The sequence below is a fragment of the Aethalodelphis obliquidens genome, unplaced genomic scaffold (genome assembly GCF_003676395.1).
Source record: "Aethalodelphis obliquidens isolate GAN/ISIS:26980383/991018 unplaced genomic scaffold, ASM367639v1 scaffold74, whole genome shotgun sequence".
Lineage (NCBI taxonomy): Eukaryota > Metazoa > Chordata > Mammalia > Artiodactyla > Delphinidae > Aethalodelphis > Aethalodelphis obliquidens.
The window spans coordinates 5,715,799-5,732,071 of NW_020838018.1; the positions used below are offsets into that span (position 1 = coordinate 5,715,799).

The 16,273-nt window shown below is 39.1% G+C and overlaps 1 protein-coding gene across 1 annotated transcript in view; it reads left to right on the top strand.

The window, feature by feature from the left end:
• The window catches only part of LPL (lipoprotein lipase), a 29,777-nt gene extending 21,330 nt beyond the window's left edge, over positions 1-8,447 (top strand). Inside the window, exons 9-10 of the mRNA XM_027091965.1 lie at positions 4,211-4,315; positions 6,465-8,447. Of these exons, the coding sequence (XP_026947766.1) occupies positions 4,211-4,315; position 6,465 (106 nt within the window). The 3' untranslated portion in view covers positions 6,466-8,447. The remainder of the gene's footprint in view (positions 1-4,210; positions 4,316-6,464) is intronic.
• The last annotated feature ends 7,826 nt before the right edge of the window (positions 8,448-16,273 follow it).

Consider the following 16,273-nt stretch of genomic DNA (forward strand, 5'->3'; position numbering starts at 1 on the left):
GCGTTGTGGTCAGAAAAGATACCTGATATGGTTTCAATTTTCTTAAATTTACCAAGGCTTGATTTTTGACCCAAAATGTGGTCTATCTTGCAGAATGTTCCATGAGCACTTGAGAAGAAAGTGCATTCTGTTGCTTTTGGATGGAATGTCCTATATATATCAATTAAGAATGTCTTGCTTAATGTGTCATTTAAATCTTGTGTTTCCTTATTTATTTTCATTTTGGATGATCTGCCCATTGGTGAAAGTGGGGTGTTAAAAGTCTCCTACTATTATCGTGTTACTGTCGATTTCTCCTTTCATGGTTTTTAGCATTTGCCTTATGTATTAAGGTGCTCCTATGTTGGGTGCATAAATGTTTATAATTGTTATATCTTCCTCTTGGATTAATCCCTTGATCATTATGTAGTGTACTTCTTTGTCTCTTGTAATAGTGTTTGTTATAAAGTCTATTTTGTCTGATATGAGAATTGCTACTCCAGCTTTCTTTTGATCTCCATTTGCATGGAATATCTTTTTCCATCCTTTCACTTTCAGTCTGTATGTGTCCCTAGGTCTGAAGTGGGTGTCTTGTAAACAGCATGTATATGGGTTTTGTTTTTGTATCCAGTCAGCCAATCTTTGCCTTTTAGTTGTAACATTTAATCCATTTACGTGTAAGGTAATTATCGATATGTATGTTCCTATTACCATTTTCTTAATTGTTTTGGGTTTGTTTTTGTAGGTCTTTTCCTTCTCTTCTGTTTCCTGCCTAGAGAAGTTCCTTTAGCATTTGTCGTATAGCTGGTTTGGTGGTGCTGAATTCTCTTAACTTGTGCTTGTCTGTAAAAGTTTTAATTTCTCCGTCAAATCTGAATGATATCTTTGCTGGATAGAGTAATCTTGGTTGTAGGTTTTTCCCTTTCATCACTTTAAATATGTCCTGCCACTCCCTTCTGGCTTGCAGAGTTTCTGCTGAAAAATCAGTTGTTAACCTTATATGGATTGCCTTGTATGTTAACACAAACCCTTGCTGCTTTTAATATTTTTTCTTTGTATTTAATTTTTGATGGTTTCATTAATATGTGTCTCATTGTGTTTCTCTTTGGGTTTATTCTGTATGGTACTCTCTGTGCTTCCTGGACTTGATTGACTATTTCCTTTCCCATGTTAAGGAAGTTTTCAAGTATAATCTCTTCAAATATTTTCTCAGCCCCTTTCTTTTTCTCTTCTTCTTCTGGGACCTCTATAATTCAAATGTTGGTGCATTTAATGTTGCCCCAGAGGTCTCTGAGACTGTCCTCAATTCTTTTCATTGTTTTTTCTTTATTCTGCTCTGTGGCAGTTATTTCCCCCATTTTATCTTCCAGCTCACTTATCCGTTCTTCTGCCTCAGTTATTCTGCTATTGATTCCTTCTAGAGTATTTTTAGTTTCAGTAATTGTGTGGTTCATCACTCTTTGCTCTTTAGTTCTTCTAGATCCTTGTTAAATGTTTCTTGTATTTTTTCCGTTCTGTTTCCAAGATTTTGGATCATCTTTACTATCATTACTCTGAATTCTTTTTCAGGTAGATTGCCTATTTCATCTTCATTTATTTGGTCTTATAGGTTTTTACCTTGCTCCTTTGTCTGTAACATATTTTTTTGTCATTTCTTTTTTTTTTTTTTTTCCTCTTTTTGATGGGTGGTGCTGTATTCCTGTCTTATTGGTTGTTTGGCCTGAGACGTCCAGCACTTGAGTTTGCAGGCAGTTGGATAGAGCCGGGTCTTGTTGCTGAGATGAGGACATCTGGGAGGCCTCACTCCAATCAATATTCCCTGGGGTCTGGGGTTCTCTGTTAGTCCAGCGGTTTGGACTCAGAGCTCCCACCATAGGAGCTCAGGCCTGACCTCCAGCCTGGGAACCAAGATCTCACAAGCTTTGTGGCATGGTTAAAAACAAAAAAAGAAATCAGAAAGAAAGGAAGGAGCAGTACCATATCAAAGGATAAAAAAAAATAAAATTAGAAAGATAAAAAATATATTAGGAAAAATAAAACTATAATTGAAACAACTGCAACAAGGTAAAATAAAACCACACAGAAAAAAAAAAAAGCCTTAGCTATGGGGGTGGAATTTAGGCAGGGGGTGGAACTTAGGCAGGGGCGGGGTTTTGGGTAGGGCGGTACCTAGGCTGGTGGGGGACTGACGCTTGAGCGTGGGGCGGAACCTAGGCGGGGTGACGTTCAAGCATGGGGCGGGGCCTCTGCCTAGGAAGTGCACAGAAGGGGAGAGGCAGCAGGTTGGAAGGAGGGCGTCTGGAGTGTGGGGCTCTGGAGTTTGGAGGTAAGGCCCTGAGTGAGCGTGTGTGGGTGGAGTTTAGGCTGAGCACGTTGGAGGGGCCCTCAGAGTGCAGAGGTGGGGCCCTGGTTGGGGGTGTAGGGGTGGGGCTCAAGGGCAGAGGATTAGGCCCGCAAGCCCAACAGGCTTCCCATTTTCTAAGTGGACAGGGAAAGCACTGGCTGCGTTCCCTTCCATTCCTTCACGTCCCACGACCACCGTCTCCCCCAGGGTCTCCCCCACCCCACTGGACCCCCTAACCGTGGGTGGGTCCTATGGTGTAGGAACTTCTCCCCTCCGCCAGCCGCCCCTCAGGGGTGCCGGAGGTCTGGCCTTTGTTTTTGCTCCCCCTTCTCACCCTCCCACTCCCTCAGGGCCAGTATGGCTGGAGGGGGCCTCGGTGGGTAGAGGATCAGGCCCAGGATCTCAGCAGGTTCCTTGGGGTCCAAGTGGGCAGAGGAAACCTGGCCACGCTTCCTTTTGATCCTCTGCCCCCCAGTGGTTCCCTAATTTACCCCTTCCAGCGTGGGATCCCTTCCCCTCCCCCAGCCGCCCCTCAGGGGCGCCAGTCCCATCCTGCCTCCACTTCTCATCCCCCTTCACTCCCCCCATTCTCCGTGTTTCTACCTGGTTGCTGGGGGTTCCTCCAGTCCCCTTACGTGTCCGTGGTCCCCCATCAGTGCCTGGTAGGTGTCCTAGTTGTGGGGAATTCCGGGTTCTCCTAGTACGCCATCTTGACTCCGCCCCTCTCGACTCCGCCCCTCTCCATTCATTTTCATTCACTCTAATGTTATTACCTAGAAATAGTATTTATGGAGCCTCCAATGTTCAGGTGAAACTTTAGTAAGCTTTGTCTTTAAAACTACATTACCTAGATAATTACACCTATCATTTTTTAGGTGTGCTATTTTATTGTCATACTAGGGAAGTAATGGTATCTCTGCATTTTATGGAAAGAAAACCTAAACTCTGAATTGCCACAGTCATTGAGTGAGAGTTGAGATTAGAAGTCAAGAATCTCAGCTTCTCATTTAGCGCTGATTCTTGCAAGCACAAAACGGTTATGCAGAGAACCTCAGAGATGCCACTTGGGCATTCAAAGATTAAAACTAACCTCTTCAAGAAGGACAAGATTCCAAGATAATCTCATCCTCTCTTCCCAACCCCACTCCACATAGATAAAATGAATTGCATAGAGAGCCCCATAAGATTTAAAATTTTATACTAAATGTACAGGGATTTTGCAAACTGTAGTATACTATTATTGTAAATAAAATGACTCTTTAAATTAGGATTGATAAGGAATTATCTGGTGGTCCAGTGGTTAGGACTCAGTGCTTTCACTGTGGAGGGCCTGGGTTCAATCCCTGGCTGGGGAACTAAGATCCCCTAAGCCACGAGGCATGACCAATGAATGAATGAATGAATGAATAACTAAATAAGTGTTGATAATGTATTTCTCTTTTGTCATTTTCTTTTATAATCAAAAGGGGGGAAAAGAGGTTGTGAATGGAGAGGCTATACAGAGTATTTGTTTTTCCAGCAGGGCCAGTTGAAGGCTAGTTTGTGAATTCCCTAATGCAGACACTAAGAAGTGGTAAAATTGATCTGTATCATTTTTTGGTGAAAATATTGTGATTTTAAGCCTGTTCCAGGCTGTCTGTGCTGTCTGTGTGCCTGTCTGCACTGATGAACTAGCTTTACTGCTGGACAGTGGGTTAAGCCCTCAGATAACCCTCTGATTCGGATGTGTTGCTGACCTGAATGGCCTGAGTATAAACAGGTAATTATTGGAAATATCAAAACAATCAGAACGATTACGTAGGATTCAAACAGCCCTGACTGAACCATTTATTTTTGAACATTTTTATTGTTCCAATATGGTGTGCTCACGTCCATTTTCTTCCACAGGGTGATCTTCTGTTCCAGGGAGAAGATGTCTCATCTGCAGAAAGGAAAGTCACCTGTGATATTTGTGAAATGCCATGACAAGTCTCTGAATAGAAAGTCTGGCTGGTGAGCATCGTGGGCTAAGGCTGTCTGGGTATCTTGAACTTGCTCTCTGAGGGATGCTGCTTCATGCATTACCCTTCAGCCCTGAACTAAAGGCTTGGACTGAGTCTTGTGGTCAGAGCCTTCGGGTGGCCTTTCTCAGGCCTCCTGCATACACATTAGACCAGTGCATTTGCTTTTGGCAGTACTTCCTCTATTTTCTTTTTCTTTCTGTTCTTTCTGCCAGCTCTGACCTTCACCCCAGGTGCACTTTTTAGATTTTATTTTACATCTTGAACTACCACAAAATCTTCACTTCTGCTTTTTCCTGTACTGCCCCATTTACAGACCCTATGTGCAGTGGATACAACACAAGTTAGTAGCCATGATTGCGGCTGTGGGTGCAGCTCCTCCCAGGATGTACCCGGGGGAGCAAAACATCAGCTGCAGCCCGAGTCCTCCTTGATTCTCCAAGTGCCAGCAGATTCCAGGACAGAGAGCCAAAGGGGCAGCCACCAAGCCTCCATCTCAAAACCCCCGAAGACGGAAAGCTAGTGGACTTAGAGTTTAGGAGATGGTTCTCTTTTCCATCTCAAAACAACTGCCTGGCTCTTTTCTACCTGACCTTTAAGGCTAATCCACATGGCAGCTGTCAGCTGAATCATTCCAGAGTGTCAGTACTAAGTAGAGACTGAACATGTGACCTTCCCCATCCCCTCCTGAATTCCCAAAGTGTGCCACTTTCATTCCTCCACTCATTCCACTGCCAGAAGCCAAGTGCTGATGGCTTATAGGTATAAAGGGGGAAAGCTTAGATCATATCATATCATATCATAGAAGCCAGTGACATAAGAAACAATGGGAAAAGTTGGTCACAACATCATCTGGAAATAGAAAAGCCAATTGCTTTCGGTTTTTCTTCTCCCAGTTACATTTATAGACGAAAGTACAGAATAAGAATTTTCTAATCAAACAAAGTATATTAAAGACCCTAATGTGGAATATCTCTATTATTTTTAATTTCCATTTTATAAGATAGTTTATCCATGGATAATTATGGATTTTGAATAGATTAGAGAAAACAGGCAAAAAGATAATAAAATCATTGTAACTATCACCCAGGGACAACCCCCAACTAGCATTTTAATTTATATCCTTTCAGACTTTCTCTATGCACATGTAATATTTATATTTTTTTACATAATGGCATTATGACATATGTACTTTGAGTGACAAGATGAAGCCATCTGGATTGAAAACATTAATATAAGAGCACTCAAGATAAACTTGAAATAGAGAATACCTACTGGTATTGAGCCAGGGAGAATAACTGAATATTTATCGAAGTGGAGACTTCTACTAAGAGCTTCATTGCTTTGTTTTTCCTCATCACAAATCTGAGGCAATTTCACACTTGCTTTAACTCTTTGAAAGGAACTCCTGTATGAAGTTTTATACATTGCTTTTACGTTACCTATAAACATACACAAACACACCTCTGCATACATTCTCTCCAAATCATCCACAACTCTAAACATATAATGTGAATTTAAAAACAAAACTCGAAAGATTAGGAAATAACTCCAGCTGTTTATAAAGTATTTCTGGTCATATTGGTCATATTATTTATATAAGTTATAAGACTTTATCTGAGATAGTTATGATACATTCCTCATCTGATTATAAGACTACTGGAACAACATATATTTAGAGAGCTTTTTTTTGTTTTACATCTGATCTTTATCCAGGAGGTAATTATGAATCAGACTAATAACCCTCTGCAGTTTGTCGCCTCTGTGACTAAATTAATCAATCAAATAAAAGCTTCTCTTTCTCTCACTTTCTGATATAACTTGTTAGAATGCTCAAGAAAAGAAAAAATAGGTATTTTATTTAACAAGTTTTAGAAGGAAGCAATCTTCCTAAATTTTGAAATCATTTGGTTCAGTCTTCTGAAAATGATACTGCTTATCAGGACATGGCTAAGTATATATTAGAGTGTCTTTTATTGCTATGAGCCTGCCACTTCCTCTGATTCAGTTTATTCTCACAACCTTTGTTCTGAACTTCCAGGTGACTACTTTTTCACCATGAAGGTAGTGGGGGGAGGGGGGAAGGGTTATAAAACACTAAGCAGGTAATAAATTGCCGTTCTTCCTCTGTTTTCTCTCAGAAACTGGGAAAATCTACAGAAGAAAGAACAGCCTATGAATTCTATGAAGAATGAAGTAACTTTTACAAAAGACGCCCAGTGCTTTGGGTGGTTAAAGGTGGACTTTCCTGAGTATTAACCCTAGCTCTATAGCCTTGTTAGTTATTTTAGGAGACAGTCTCAAATACTGAAAAGCGGCTAATTCAGTTTGAGGAGCAGAGTGGCCAAATAGCACATCTTTCAACATTAAAAAATAGCAGATATGAAAAGCACTGCCTTCTGTCCTTTGAGAAAGAAATAAGAATTGTTTGGGCTCATGGTAAAATAATCAGACCTCTTCATATAGTAAGTTTAGCCATAGCCTAAAATTGATTAGAACCTCGCATTTTAATTGGAATTCTGCATTTTCTAGACTGATAACCTTTTCAAAGTTTTCTCCAGGTCTAAATATAGAAAGTGATTTTTTGTGGCATGAGTCGGACCCATTTACTTATCAGTCAAAATACCTACTTTCTTGGAATGATCCTCTTGCCATTGGGGTGTAGCCCAGGAGGTTAACCAGGAACTAGTGACTTGGAGAGAGGAAAGGAGAATAGAGTTGATAAAGCACTAAAGCTTTAAATACTCCCTGCGGTTGGTTGCATCATAAAAAAGTTACAAATTAAAGGATATATAATATTGAGATCAATTAAATCTTAACAGGCTTTACTGTTTATGGCTTAGTCTTTCCCCTTCCTTTTCTTGCTTTGTCTCAAGATTATATTTTAACAAATTTCCCTGGATAGGCGTTTAAAATGAGCCTGTTATCATCAGCTTACACATAATTTTAACTACAGAGAAAGAAAATGAAACAATAATTTTATTATCAGATTTTCAAAATTATATTCATTGATTTGAAGTCCTGTAATATATGATGGTTACTATTTAACTGTAGGCTTATTTCAGCCATGCTTCAGTCAGACTTTGAGCATGTCTCTTTCTTCCCTAATTTTGATAAGAAAATATGTGTTCAAGGTCAAATTTTGCATCATGCAAACTCTTACAAATTTTAGACAAGGATTGTTTTTACTAAGTAAAGAAATAGAAGAGTTCCAGGATATATTCATAGGCAGTGCTTAAAACCATCGTGGGCAGTTAAAAGGATCCTCCATTGTTATAATCACATGGAATATCATGAGAGTTGTTGTTGTTTTTAACAACTAGTCAAGAGTGAGTGAACAATTATTTATAAACTAGATCTCATATTTTCAGAATGCTTTTCTATATATTATTATAAAATGATAAAGAAGTCAAATATCTCAGAGGCTATTGCTGGGAATCCAAACTGTGAATGTGTGTGGGTGTCTGAACACATATTCACATATGAAGCCCCACAGGTATGATTATTCCTCAGCGTGGCTTGGAAGGTAAATGATCAAGAGATGTATTGGAACATATTGGAGTAGAAATTGTTCCAGTGGTGCCAGAACTTACGCCCTTCATCTGAGAAATATGGTTTTGCCTGTACAAAATAGGATGAATGTTGTGATTGACATCAGCCAGCTTGGAATGAATTCTCTCTAAAAATAAAATGTTGTGCGACATGTTGTTGGCATCACCCTTTATTGTTAATTCATTAATTCTCTGGATTTGGGTTTTGAGCAAGGGTGCATCAACTTTAGAAAATATGAATCAAATCAGTGTATGCCCCTGGGAACTCTGGCTTCTACAGACTTCACTATATATATCAGCAATGCTTTCGCTTTAAATGTTATTTATTAGCTGTAAATATATGTGTGTATGTGTAAAGGGAGTTTGTACATATTGGAAAGGTCGTTGTGGCTATCTGCATTTATAGCTGTTTGGTGCTAACTTTGTACATGTCTTTATCAGTGACAGTCTCACTGAGCAAACTTACTCTTATGAAGTAATACAATAAAATGGGCTTAAAAAAACACAAAACTTACTTAACTATGTGAAGAAATGGAATCTGCTTTTAATAAAATTTATGAAATTTTATTACAATACTAAGTCATTACTTTGTATCATTTAAACCCCTCCAAAAAGAAATTTATTCTTAGGGCAGATTCATTAAGCAAATTTTTACTGAGTAATCCTATGTTTAGTAAAAAATATAGCTTCTAAAAATTACAGTGCATATTATATTTTATTTTTTTATATTTACATGTGTACAAAGTCTTAGAGATCCTTTAAATTATAGAGAAAAATGATACAGAATTTTTCCTAAAAAAATACACAGAACTTTCCTTGCCTGCCAGATACTTTTTCACAAGTAAAATGTTAGATTAATATAAAAATATCTTTCACCATTTTCTGGAATAGTGTTTCTATTTCTGAGGTCTGACCATTAGCTACAAAGTCAGTGGCATTTGTGCAATAAAATGAATTATTTGGGATGAGAGGGTGCATTTTTAGACCTTTTCTTTGAATTGTCTTGATAATGAGAAAGAACAACATACAGGGTCTTCCCTGGTAGTCCAGTGGTTAAGACTTCACCTTCCAATGCGGGGAATGTGGATTTGATCCCTGGTCAGGGAGCTAAGATCCCACATGCCTCACAGCCAAAAAACCAAAACATAAAACAGAAGCAATATTGTAACAAAATTCAGTAAAGACTTAAAAAAGAAGGGGACTTCCCTGGTGGTTCAGTGCTTAAGAATCTGCCTGCCAATGCAGGGGACATTGGTTCGAACCCTGGTCTGGGAAAATCCCACGTGCCGTGGAGCAACTAAGCCCATGCACCACAACTACTGAGCCTGCGCTGTAGCGCCCACGAGCCACAACTACTGAGCCCGTGTACCTAGAGCCCTTGCTCCTCAACAAGAGAAGCCACCGCAGTACGAAGCCCGCACACTGCAAAAAAGAGTAGCCCCCGCTCGCTGCAACTAGAGAAAGCCCGTGTGCGGCAATGAAGACCCAACACAGCCAAAAATAAATAAATTAATTAATTAATTAAAAAGAAAAAGAACAACGTACAGCCCATCCATGTAACTAGGTAAGGATTGGTTCTTAGAACAATCAGTACTTCTTAGTACTCCTGCATCAATTTCTAGAGCAGGGATTGCCCTTCTGGGACTCAGAATAGCTTGCAATTAGTTTGACTTCCTGGCCCACACGTTCTTCATTTAAAGAGTTATGGATTGGGCTTCCCTGGTGGCACAGTGGTTGAGAGTCCACCTGCCGATGCAGGGGACACAGGTTCGTGCCCCGGTCTGGGAGGATCCCACATGCCGCGGAGCGGCTGGGCCCGTGAGCCATGGCCATTGAGCCTGTGCGTCCAGAGCCTGTGCTCTGCAATGGGAAAGGCCACAACAGTGAGAGGCTTGCGTACCGCAAAAAAAAAAAAAAAAGTGTTATGGATTATATATTTTGTTTTTCTAGTTAACTTAAACTAAAATAAGTATGGTTTTATAAAATCTGTAATGACCTCTTAAGAAATTTAGACAGTTAGTTACTAATGTTCTAGACACAGCCTCTGTTTTGTTCATTAGGGAAAGTCTTTTGGAACACAGAATTATTATATCTGAATGACACCATCCAATAAGGTATGCTTATCAGCTACTTCTGGGATAACCCAAGCTTCTAACCTACCTTATTAGCATTCAAACTGTGCCCACTTAACTTCAGAAATGCAGTATCTGTACCTGATTGTTCTCATTTCCACTCTTTAAGTGTCAAATGATTAAGGAATACAATCAATAATATTGTAGTAACTTTGTATGAGAACAGATGATTACTAGACTTATCATAGTTATCATTTCATAATGAACTCTGGAGTTCAGCTGAGGGTTCCCCTTGAGTCTTTGGCTGAGTACTGGTCACTGTGTATATATGTGTGTGTGGGAGTGGAGATAATGAACTACCAAAGGTTCAGGAAAGAACCATCCAAAAGGAATAGAGAAAAGAGTACCTATATAGTTCACACAGAAATAAAATAGTGCCTGTCTCCAATTTATAGACTAGAAAAACCTCATAATTAGTGAGTTATCAAGTAGAATACACAAAAGGACTTTGCCTTGGTAGTTCAACAAAAATAGCTCTAAAATAAACACTTCACTGGTCCTGTCAACACAGCTTAAAAGCAAGACCCAAAGGCTAAAATTGTTTCTAAGAACGTGCATCCCAGAACAAGGCTAAAGAATATTTATAAGAATTTTAAGCATCCACCAAGGCAAAATTCACAAATGTACCTGATCAAAATGATCAAGAATGCAAAAGGCAGAAAAACATGACCCGTAACTAAAAAGAAAAAAAAAATTAACTAATCAAAACCAACCCAGATGATAGAATCTGTAGTTTAGGACATTAAAACAGTTATAGGGCTTCCCTGGTGGCACAGTGGTTGAGAGTCCACCTGCCGATGCAGGGGACACGGGTTCGTGCCCCGGTCTAGGAAGATCCCACGTGCCGCGGAGCGGCTGGGCCCGTGAGCCATGGCCGCTGAGCCTGCACGTCCAGAGCCTGTGCTCCGCAACGGGAGAGGCCACAACAGTGAGAGGCACGCATACCGCAAAAAAATAAAAAACAACAAAACAAACAAAAAAACAGTTATAATGACTACATTTTATGTGTTCAAAGAGCTACAGGTAAGGTTGAGTATGTTAAGTATAGAAACATGGAAGCTTCTTTTAAATAATCAAACGTCTAGGGATGAAAACTATAATGTTTGAGATGAAAAATAAACTGGATGGAATTAATGACAGCCTAAGCATTGCAGAAGAAGAGATTAAGGGATGGGAAGACATACTGTACAAAATGAAAAAGAGAGTAAAAAGTACCAAAAATTAAAGCAGAAGTGTCCTATTATATGTGTAATTGGTGACTTTGAATGAAAGCAGGGGTTCTTAAGGAACAGAAAAAAATATAAAATGAAAAAATGGTAGAACATTTTCAAATCTGATGAAAACTATAGATCCATAGATCCAAGAAATTTAATGGAACCCAGAACCCAGAAAAATGTAAAAGCAGCTAGAGAAAAAAGATTATATATGCACAGAGGGAGAAATATGAAGATGGAAGAATATTTCTTTTTGGAAAAAATGCATGAGAATACAAGTGAACAACGTCTTTAAGTACTCAAAGAAAAAAACCTGTTGCTTAGAATTCTATACCCAGTAAAAATGTCTTTCAAAAACAAAAGTGGAGAAAAAAGAGTTTTTCAGACATACAAAAGTTAAAATAATTCATTAACAGCAGGTGCACACTACAAGAAATGTTAAAGAAATGTTAAATATTCCTTAGATGGAAAGAAAATAGTACCAAATGGAAATAAGGATCTACACAACATAATGAAGACCACTAGAAATTGTAACTGTTTGGGTAAATAAATAAGATTTTCTTTCCTGTTATTTAAATGTATTTAAACAATCATCTGGTTAAATCAAAAGTAACAATAAAGAATTGTGGGTTTATCACATATGTAGAAATAAATAGTTGACAATAGTCCAGAGGCTGGGAGGGGAGAAATGAAAATATTCAATTGTAAGGCTATAATGCTATAAGTAAAGTTGTATCATATAACATCATTAGAACAAAAACTGTCATAAGTTAAAGGTTTACACCATGAATAGTAAAGCAAGGAATAAAGTTACAAAACAGCTAATAAACCAGAAAAGGGAGATAAAATGTTGTAATAAACTTAATCCAAAAGAAGAGAGAAAATGAAGAAAAGGGATACAAATAACATATGGGACAAAGAGAAAACAATTAGCAAGAGAATACATTTTAACTACGTCAAGAAAAACATTAACTGTAAATGTCATAATCACACCCCCCAATAAAAAGCAGACATCATCAGAGAGAATAATAACAATACTGAGCATCTAGAACACTCATACTTTACTAGTGGGAATGTAAATAGTATACTCACTTTGGAAAACAGTTTGGCAGATTCTTAAAATGTTAAACAAACATCTACCATATGATTCAGCCTATACATTCCTGGGTACTGACCAAAAATAAATGAGAGCATATGTCCATACAGACTTGTACATGAATGTTCATAACAGATATATTTGTAATCACTATAATCTGGAAACCACCCACATAACTATCAACGTGTGAATATATAAACGTAGTGTGGACTACTGATACACCTAAGAACATGGATGAATCTCAAACTAATGATGCTGTGTGAAAGGACACACAAAATAAGAGTGCATAGTGTATTACTTCATTTACATAAAATTCTTGTAATTTAAAATTAATCTGGAATGACAGAAAGCAGATTAGTGACCGCCTGAAGAATGAAGGGAGGGAGGACTAGAGAGAGAGATTATAAAGGGACCTGAGTAAATATCTGGGGTTGTGGATATGTTCATTATCTTGACTTTGGTGATGGTCACACTATCACAACCCTTATTAAATTGTACACTTTAGAACTGTAGTTTATTAACGTCATTTATACTTCAATACTCTTGTCAAAAACAAAAGAGAAAAGAAGCTATATAATATTTACCCATGGACATATTAAAAGTCATTTTATTTCTTATAGAGATCCCCATACTCCTGGGGCCAAAGTGGTCTTTAACTGAAGAAGTCTTACAATGCTCTCTTTGCTCCAAGGATACTGTCCCCAATTCTTGCAACTTTAATGTAACAACTTGTCTTAGAGAGACCATCATGCCTTAATTCCATCATGCTCAGTAATTTTGTTTTCCTTGCTCACCAATGAATCTCAAGATTCTTAGGTTATTTATCATCTCCTGACTCTCATTCCCTTGTGACTCTGTATACACCCTAACCTAACTCTGTCTCCCACCCTTCTCCAACCCCACACACCCTTCCACAATTTCCAGTTCCCTGACCAAGGATTGAACCCGTGCAGTGGAAGTGTGGAATCCTAACCACTGGGCCTCCAGGGAATTCCCCATCTTCTGGAATTCTTCATTCATCACTAGCAAAATCCATTGTATACACGTTCTTGTCTGAACATAATCTTTACCTTCTTTCTCTGAGATTGGCTGTCCCTTGAGAATACCTCTTTCCTGTAGCCTTCTTTAAGGGTAGATAGTTCTTTCCTCTTTTATCACTTGACCTGAGAGTGAGGTAGATATCCTTCTTGTTCCTCCTTGCCAATTTTATACCATTATCCCTTCCTTTTTCCTCAAACCCCAAGTTTGCTAAAGCTCATACCAACAAACTCATTATCTTCTATTTCTCTTTGTTGCAGATATCTACAACAAAATAGCTCTTTGTTCTTCCTAATCAGCATTTTAACACCTGGCTCACTCTCTCTCCCTCCAACACTAGTCCTATTATTATTCTTATTGATTTCAGTATCCACGCTATGGCAAATTTTATTTTCCAAAGATGGCTACAACAATATCTTCCATTCGACATGTTCTTCTGCAATGTTACCTTGCCACCACTTTCAAGAGTTAGAATCTATTCCCCACACCCCCTTGAATCTGTGTGGGCCCTGAGATTGCTTCTACTAACACAATATGGTAGAAATAACACTGTGCCAGTTTGGGTGTAACCCTTCACTGGCTTTGTAGTTTCTGCTTCCTGCCTCCTGGAACACTCACTCTTGGGACACTTGCCTTTGGAACACAACACATGTGATGTAAGAAGTCCAAGTTACATGGAGAGACCATATGTTGGCACTCTGGTCAACAGCCTAGCTGAGCTCCTGGCAAGCAGCCAGCGTCAACTGTCAGCCATGTGAATGAGCCATCTTGGATTTCCACACAGTTGGGTGTTTAGAAGACTGTAATCCCAGCTATTACCTGGAACTAACCACAGTACTGTGAGAGATAATACTTTGTTGGGACTTCCCTGCTGGCACAGTGGTTAAGAATCCACCACAGGTTCGAGCCCTGGTCCAGGAAGATCCCACATGCTGTGGAGCAACTAAGCCCGTGTGCCACAACTACTGAGCCCGTGTGCCACAACTACTGAAGCTGGTGTGCCTAGAGCCCCTGCTCCACAATAAAAGCCACCACAGATGAGAAGCCCGCACACCACAGCAAGGAGTAGCCCCCGCTCGCTGCAACTAGAGAAAGCCCATGCTCAGCAATGAAGACCCAACACAGCCAAAATAAAAAATAATAATACATTGTTTTATCTAAGTTTTGAGGAGATGTGTTATACAAAAATAGATAGCTGGGACATATACAGATGATGTTTCCAATATTATGGGCTCATAATTTCTTTACGTCCTCTCCTCCCATAATCTTGTCTCTCAATCTACTTTTACATAGACTTCCTGAGTTATATACTACATTATGTCATTACTAATAACTCATGAACTCCATTTCAATTTCTCTCCTCTTTGACCACTACTACTGCCACTACTACTGGTTAATTAATTTAATCCAACAATTCCTCAAATGGCCTAGAACCTCCAATTCATTGATTTATCCATCTCTTGCTTCCTTACATATCCTCACTTTGATCCTTACTCAGCTTAGATTTCAAAGCCCAAGGTCATTATTACTCCACTGCCAAAACTCCCAAGGTCCTTGCTCCTCTCTCCCTGAATTGAACTTTCCAGGGCAAAACACAAACCTTGAACAAATCCAAATCATCACTTTCTCAATGACTGCATCTGAACAACAGAATGTGACTGGAAACACATCAATGCGTACACATGCACACACACACATCCTGCTGACTCTCTCACTTTAAATCTGTCACCACCTCGTTCAGATGGTACCTTAGAACTGCCCAGCCATCCTCCTACATTTATAAACATTCTTTTACTCTCCCAGATGATTATTTCACCTCCAACTTCCGATAACTCCTTATCACTCCTTAGTCTCAGAGGATGGCTTAGCTTCTGATTTTACTGAGAATGTAGAGGCAATCATAAAGAGAATGTCTATGTGCTCCACTCCTAAAGGTACCAACTTCCCTGCTCCATATACTATGCTTTCCCTTCAGATAAAAAAATGTTTTCCCTGTTCCTATCTAAGGCCAATTCCTGCACAGATTGATTGTACAGGAAAAGAAATTCCTTCTTTCCTACTCAGACATTGTTCTAAAGTTGTCCCTGTTCAATCCTGCCTCTCAATTTTTACTTCTGTTGGGGCCCAGGGTAGACCACCCTAAAATGTGCCTCAGTAGCATATTGCTTATTTTGAATTAAGTTACTTAAGAAATGGCCAATGGAAGAGTGACACTCTGACACTCTTTTCTGTATCCTCAAAAGCAGGAAATAAGTCACTCATGCAAAAGGCACTCTCCCTGCATCTGGAGGTATTAGGATACTCTTCTCACCAGAAATAGGAAATTCAGGCCAAGAAGCCAGTATAAACATTTACTTCTTAAATTTACTAGCCTAAGCCTAAATTCTGTTTAGATTCTTCACTAACTGAGTACTCCAAACCTAAGTTTCTTTGTCCTGTCAATTTTTCACCCGTTTATTGTTTCTTTGTCTAAAAAGTATAAAAGCTGTGGCCACTTCTTAGGTCCTATTTCTATGAGACTTCCATTTGCATGCATTAACATTTGGTTCTTTTTCTCCTGTTAATCTGTCTTGTGTCAATTTTATTATTAGTCCTGCCACAAGAATTCAGGAGAGGTAGAGGGGGAAATTCCCCACTCCCCAACACTTTCTTAATGAATCACTCTATCAGCATGCAAGCATGCTGTAATAGTTTCTACTTAAAAACAAAGCAAAAGCCTCTTGATCCCACATTCATTTCCAACTACCATTCCATTTATATGTTCTTTACAGCAAAATTGCCTGATGTGTCTCTACTCACTGTTTCTACTTTCCCTCTCCAATCTCAAAGTCTAATGAAGGTGTCACTTTCACTCTACCAAACTTACTTTTGTTAAGGTTATTGGCAACGACCATGATGCTAAACCCAATAGTCAATTCT